At 38.6% G+C, this 7,497-nt stretch overlaps 1 protein-coding gene across 1 annotated transcript; it reads right to left on the bottom strand.

Annotated features, from left to right (window-relative positions):
• Positions 1-5,693: 5,693 nt before the first annotated feature.
• On the bottom strand, positions 5,694-6,707 carry LOC118578826 (olfactory receptor 1S1-like). Its single transcript, XM_036180066.1, has one exon. The coding sequence runs from the start codon at positions 6,705-6,707 to the stop codon at positions 5,721-5,723; it is 987 nt and encodes a 328-aa protein (XP_036035959.1). The 3' UTR covers positions 5,694-5,720.
• Between the last annotated feature and the right edge of the window lie 790 nt (positions 6,708-7,497).

Genomic DNA, 7,497 nt, shown 5'->3' with positions numbered 1-7,497 from the left:
CCTTTCATATTTGACACATTATCAAACCACTTTTCATATTTGGCACAAAAACCACTATGGCTACTAAGAATGAAATATAGATCACCAGAAAGATTCAGTAATTATAATTGCTATTTTGTCAATCTCAGTTGAGTCATATATCTTTTCATATTCTGCTTTAGTATTCAAGCCATTTAAAGTAGCACTATACAGGGTCCTAATGCCCTGTCTTTCAATATTTTCCACCCTTAACATGGGAAAGACATTTTGTTTTAATATTACTTAACTGTTTCCTTGGGGACTTCTCAGGTGTCTTACCAAATCTGATAGCTTCTCAATGTGTCCGTGGCTGGTGTAATTTCTCTGTCCATGTGGTCATGTCATACATTGGATCATCAAATGTTGCCCTTAACAAAATCTCAATCACTTGACTTTACTAAAAAGGACTTGGGACCTAGATGTTGGAGTGAAAGCCCGTTAGCTCAGAAAGGTAAAGAAAGCACCCAGCTGACCTTCCTCCTCCACTGACCTCCCAGAAGCCTCCTTGTCCTATGACATTTCAAACAAGCCCCTTCAAACTAAAATGTCCCTCACTTCTACTTGATGTGCAACTCTCTATCTGTCCTCTTGACTCCCTTTTGCCCTCTGTTTTTTTTGTTTTTGTTTTTTCATAATCAGCCTGTGTTCATTTCCTGTCCATAGGCCACTTGCTCCTCTTTTTTGTTTTGTTTTGTTTTTCGAGACAGGGTTTCTCTATGTAGCTTTGCGCCATTCCTGAAACTCACTCTATAGTCCAGGCTGGCCTCGAACTCACAGAGACCCACCTGCCTCTGCCTCCCGGGTGCTGGGATTACAGGCGTGTGGCACCACCACTTAAAGGCCGCTTGCTCTACCTCTCAACCTATGGTCAAATTCATTTAATCCTGTTTATAATATTCAAGCAGAAAGCTCGTGTATTAAATGTGTATGCCAAGGCTGTGACACACCACAACTAGAATCAGATTTTTCCACTAAAAATGCAGTCTTAGAGTTTATAATGTGATCACATATCCTCAACATCTCAGTTCTTGGTAGAGGTTGATCAAGGTACTTTAAGGTACCTCATAAATGTGACATAATTACAGAATATTACTATATTCCATGGATGCAACATATTGTGTTTTTTCCTTCATCTGTTTGTGAATATAGGAGTTGTTTCTACTTTTTCGGCTATCTTAAATAAAACTGTAATGAACATATGTGGAGAGTCTTGAATAGATATATATTTTATGTTCTACAAGGCAATACCTAGGTTGAAATGGCTGGATTGTAAGGTGGGTATACATTTAATATTTTAGGAAATTGCTGAGTTGTTTATCAAAGTAATTGTATCCTTTAAAAATCTACTCAACAATGCTAACAATTCATTAGGATTCCATGTACTCCCACTTTTCAACAACACTGGCATGGCTAGATTTTGCTTTTTAAACTATAATGACAACAAACTAAAATGATATCTTCCTCTTACTTAATCTTTAAGTGTATGCATGTTACATGGTTGTTGACTATAAGCAAAATGTTGTTCAATGTGTAACTAGAATTGGTTGAAATTGTGTATTTGAAACACACATATCAATTCTTTAATCTTCTGTGTCTTATCACCTAGCAGTTATTCTATTCTGTGCTTGAAAGAGTTTGATTACTTTAGATATTCATGTAAGTGCAATATTTGTCTTTCTGTGACTGGTTTATTTTATTTTGCATAATATTTTCATTTTATTAATGTTATATATGATAGGATTCCTTCTTTTTTTAATTTAGGCTGACTAGTATACCAGAAACCATATTTTCTTTATTGTTTTTTCTACTTATGGATATTTACATAGTTTCATATTCTAATACCAGCTCCTGTCTCAAAAGTCATGGACTATCATTGAAGAAGAGTTTTGTAAAGAATGTAACAGCTAGAAATGAGGAATAAGGCTTTGTACTGCTGTCTTTTGGACTTGACATGACTGTTTCACACACATGAATTCACAGCAGAAGTGTATACCTCTACAAGATCTGCAGAATGTCAAGTTGGTTAAGATTTCCATCATGAAAGGAGAAGGACTGCTAAGGCCCCATTCCCAGATTAGGAAATATTTTCAATTAAAGGTTGCTGATAGCTATAGAGTCACTTTTCTTTGGGAAGTTCCCACTGGTATGTTATATATGTTATATTAGATCTCTGAACAACACTCAAGTTCATATGGGAATCACTAATCATATTCAGTAAATTATTAAAAAGTGCCTGAAGTTTGGATGGAGGTGTGTTGGAAAGTGTGAGTTTGAAGGAGCTAATTGAGAGTAGAGGATACATTGTATGCATGTATGAATTTTTCAAAGAATAAGATAGAGAAACACAAGCAAGTGGAAGGAGGATATGAGGAAAGGAGTGTGAGATGTTTACATCTTCTCTACAACCTATTCGGGAGGAAATTTTACTTGATTTAGATGTGGAAATTGAAGACTCTTTGGCAGACAGTAGGAATGCTGGAAGATCAAGTTTCAATTCCTTAAAAAGTTTTTTTATTCTTTGAAAGTTTTGTATGTTTATACAATGTGTTTTAGTCATAACCTTCTACTGCTACATCCTACTAACTTGCATCTCTTCCCCAGCTTCATGTATTTTTATTTATTTATTTATTTATTTATTTTTACTATTAATGACTCACTGAATCTAATTCTTGCTATCCATATGCCCATACATGTGTAGCCATCCACTGGAGAATGAGCAACTTACATTTATGCTTATGATTTGTCTCATGTATTTTGTCATAAGAGCCAAGAATAGAACATTTGTCTTACTTTATGTTTATTCTCATTAGGGTGCTCAATTGTTTTTGTTTAGTTAAATAATATAAAAATATTGCTGGAATTTTACACATTTAGTTTTATTTGTCATTCCTGTCCATGGTGAAATTGTTCTGCATTTTTTTTTTTTGGTATGGGACTTCTCTTAAATTTAATTATAGTTAGATGACAGAGGGTATTTTTGACGTGTTCACAAAGCATAGATTGGCTTTCCTCAGTATGTCTAGTACAATAGACTAAGAATAGGATAAAGTGCAAATTACACACACTCTTTATTTACACTTCCTTGATTAATGACTTTAGAATGAGCCAAATGTTGCCTTTGCTTATTGTCCTTAAAAATCATGTAAAATTATATTTACCTTTCTGCTTTGGCTTGCTAATATAATGATACTGTGGGATATTCATTCTTTTAGTCTCTGGGACACATCTAAAGACTAGTAAATAAAAAGTTCTTGGTAGATGCTTATTGAAAATAGTGAGTTGAATACTGATTCTGTGTATCTGCCTCCATCAGTCACTGGACAAAAGTATTCATTAGACTGGTCACCAGAGTAGACCAGTCCAGGAAACCTCTAGGTGGGGTTATCCTTGTGGATTCCTTACAGCCTCCCTGGTGCCCTGCCTCTTCCTATTCCCATGATGTCCTCAACTATCATGGTATCTCGCTCCCTGCCCTCCTACTCTGTCCCTGTTACAGCTCGACCCTCCCATTTCCCTATGTTCTCATCCTCCACTCCTCGTCCTCCTCCACCACCACCTCCACTCCCAGTCTACTCATGTAGATCTCATCCACTTATTCTTCACTGGGCCATAGATGTGTCCCTCCTAGGGTCTTTCCCTGTTAGCTAGTCTCTCTAAAATCCACTGCCAGCCACCAGGCTGAGCTCTGGGAATCCAATTGATGAGGACTTCGAGATCATGATGGGACAACGTGCAGAGATGGCCAGCCACACTAGTGGAAGCCCATGAACTGTAGACTAGTGGCTGTGGAGCCCCCATTGGACTGGACTAGGCCCTCTGGATATGGAAGATGGTTGTTTGGCTCTGACTGTTTGGGGGGCACCCAGGCAGGAGGATCAGGATCTGTCCCTGGTGCATGAGCAGGCCTTTGGGATCCCAGTGCCTGTGGTATGATTCCTTGCACAACCTTTGTGCAGTGGGGACGGGCTTGGAACCCGCCTAGGCACAGTGGGCCGGGCTCTGCTGACTCCCCATGGGAGACCTCGATTTGGGGGATGTGGGGATGTGGGGTGGCTTGGGAGGGAGGGCTGGAGGGGATACCTGTTGGTGGTATGTATAGTGGGTAGAAAATGTCTTAATAATGAAAAATGAAAAAAAGAAAATTATTCTGGTAAATACAAACATTTAGACACAAACCCAGACATTTTTTTCTCCATGATTATAGTTATTATGGGAGTTTATAAAACTATTTCTTTCAATTTCACATTTTTAGGCAGACCCACAACTTGTATACAACTCCATTACTGGTCAAATTAGTCTTTTCATATCTTGTAACTCATTGCAAATGCAGTTTCTAACCTTGCCTAGAATCTATAAGCCAGGCAATATAGATTAGTAGGTCAGGCCCATAGGTATAATTAATTTAATTTAAATCACATTTCCTAGACAACCAACCATATTATAAAATAGAAGTACCCAGCTCTTGGAGAAGTTGAATTGTTAATCCAGGTGAAATTTGGAAGATAATGATAAAATATCTTTCGAAATCTTTTTCAGACTGATAAATGTTTAACAGTTTGAACTTTGGTAAAATCTCCACTGCAATTTCCATTCATGAGAAACCTAACTGATGAGAAACCTATGTTTGCTAATGTACAGCTACACCAGAAAATACAGTCTAAAGTGTATATATGACTAACAGGGACCAAGAAATACCCAAGGAAATCCTGACCTGAACTGTCTCTGGCTTGAGATGCTCGACCTTTTTGCTTTCCTTTCAATTTTTCATTTTTAAAGTTTATTTACTGTGGGAGCGCACAACTGACTCAGTTTCCCAGTTTGAATCTGAAGTCTATTCTGAGTCTATAGAGTTCAAGCTTGTTTGCTCCAAGGCTGTGAGAAAGTTCTGATTAGCCCACAGAGTCTCCTTGAAGGGCTGTGAAGAAGTTCTGATTAGCCCATAAGAGGGAACATACTATCTAGCTAGATGCAAGCTGCTGATGCCTTCCAGAGGTATTGAGATAGAAAATGAAACTGCCTGCTCCTTGACACAAGTCAGGATAGTTAGTGGTTGAATGTCTGTGCTGTGCATTGTTCTATGTCTGTCTTCAAAACTGTATATAAGTTGACTGTGAAATAAACTTGGGGCAGTCTGGCATTGACCGGCATACCTCTTGACTCTTTTCTGTCTTCTTCATTCTCTGTTCAATCTGCACGCCTCTACCCAGATGACTGTCAGCAGACCCAACAATTTACTAAGTTTTAGTTTATAAAGTTTCTTCCACTATAGCTTAATCATATTCTTTCTCTTTCCCAACTCCTCTCAGATTCTCTACCTTCCCTATTCATTCAACTCCATTCACCATCCTCTCTTAATCATGCATGTCTCAGATGTGGAATAAATAGGATATTGCAAAGATATATCTGTAGCTATGAAGCTTCCAATGTAAGTCAACATATGCAAATTACAAATAATTTGTACCTAAGTTTATAGCAGTATACGATGTAATCAAGTTTATGATTCTGTTGTGACTTACTATACAGATAAGTCATCTCATTTCTAATACCAGAACTAATGTAAAAGCACCTATGTCTCAGAAATTGGAGTAGGAGGAAATTGGGAAGATACAAAATGTTCTCTAAATGTTGAATCATCATAACTATTCTACAAACTCTTGGATCTGTCATTTATCTAGTTGTGCAGATCAAAAGAGTTCTGATGCTCATGACATCAAAGGGAGGAAATGTCTTTTATTGATGAGCTTTCTCAGAGCATCTTTCATGTCCTTATTCCTCAGGCTGTAGATGAAGGGGTTTACCATGGGTGTCACTACAGTGAAGAGTACTGCACCAATCTTGTCTGTATTCTCAGGGTGAGTGGATGAAGGGAAAAAGTAAACCCCCACAATAGTCCCATAGAAGAGTATTACGACTGTCAGGTGAGAACCACAGGTAGAAAAGGCCTTCCATTTTCCTTCTGTGGATGAAATTCTCAGTACATTCCTGATGATGCAGATATAGGAGAAGAGGATAAGGACAAAGGGAAAGGTGATGACTGATAAACCCACAATAAATTTCACAAGTTCATTGATCATTGCATCTGAGCAAGAAAGTTTGAGCAGAGGGGCCAAGTCACAGAAGAAGTGTTGGATGGTGTTGTGGTTGCAGAAAACCAACTGATTGGCTAGAAGAGTATGTGTCAGGGCAACAATATTGCTGAGAACCCATGGGCAAACAGTGAGAAAAAGACAGAACCTGGAGTGCATGATGATTGTATAATTCAGAGGGTGGCAGATGGCCACAAATCGGTCATAAGCCATGACCCCCAAGAGAAAATTATCAACGACAACAAATACAATAGAAAAGTACATCTGTGAGATGCAGCCCTCATAGGAGATGGATTGACTTTTGGTCTGAATATTCATCAGCATTTTGGGGACTGAGGTAGAAGAGGAGGAAATGTCAGCAAATGATAGGTTGGCAAGGAAGAGATACATGGGTGTGTGAAGATGTATATCCAATTCTATGGCCAGAATGATGAGCCCATTTCCAACCACAGAGACCAGATACATACTCAGAAAAAGCACAAAGATGAGTTTCTGCTTCTCAGCCTGGTTGGATAGACCAAGGAGGATGAATTCAGAGATGGTGGTTTGGTTTCCTTGATTCATATTTCTGTTAATCTGAAGAAAAGAACATAAATTCTTCATAAACTCCAAAAGCAATCAGTCACACACACACACACACACACACACACACACACACACACACACACACACAAAGGTATCATTTACCTACAGCTAGCTTGTGGGTGGTACTTTCTTGATGCTGAAAGAGATTGGAAAGGCTCCTTACAAAAGAATTATCTGAGCAGTTCAGAGGCTAAGAAAATTCCTTAGCAGTATAGGAAGAATATGTACTTCTCGGTGGGCATGTTCTGGCCATAATTTTTATAGTTGGTTCTAAAAGTCTAACTCTTTAAACTGAGAAAACTGATAGAAGCCCCATATTGTAAAGATACTAGATACCCTAGTGTTAATTATTTAAAGAATACAAGGAGAGGCCAGGGAGGTAGATCAGTTGGTAAAGTGCTTGATGTGTAAATATGAGGATGTGAGTTTAATTTAGAGCACCCAAACAAATAAACAGTTCTGGTGGTGGTACAGGCTTTTAAGTCCTCACTTTCTCTTTCCTTCTCTCTTCCTCTTCTCCATCCTCCATCTCCTTCCATTTTACTCTCTCTCTCTCTCTCTCTCTCTCTCTCTCTCTCTCTCTCTCTCTCTTTCTCTCTCTGTGGTGTGTGTGTGTGTGTGTGTGTGTGTGTGTACAGGAGGATCCTTGTGCCTTATTGATTAGCCAGACTAGCTGAATTTTAAGCTCCACGACCCAGTAAGAACCTCTGCCTCAAAAAATTAGGTGGTTAGTTCCTGAGGAACGACACCCACAGTTCACCATGGGCCTCCACACACACATTCAACACAAATGCATTCGTACAAAGAC

The sequence above is a fragment of the Onychomys torridus genome, chromosome 1 (assembly GCF_903995425.1).
Source record: "Onychomys torridus chromosome 1, mOncTor1.1, whole genome shotgun sequence".
NCBI lineage: Eukaryota > Metazoa > Chordata > Mammalia > Rodentia > Cricetidae > Onychomys > Onychomys torridus.
This window is presented reverse-complemented; position numbering and strand designations above follow the sequence as displayed.

Bases quoted from the DNA above. Each gene is read 5' to 3' on its own strand.
- LOC118578826 (XM_036180066.1), bottom strand. From the start codon at position 6,707: ATGAAGAATTTATGTTCTTTTCTTCAGATTAACAGAAATATGAATCAA.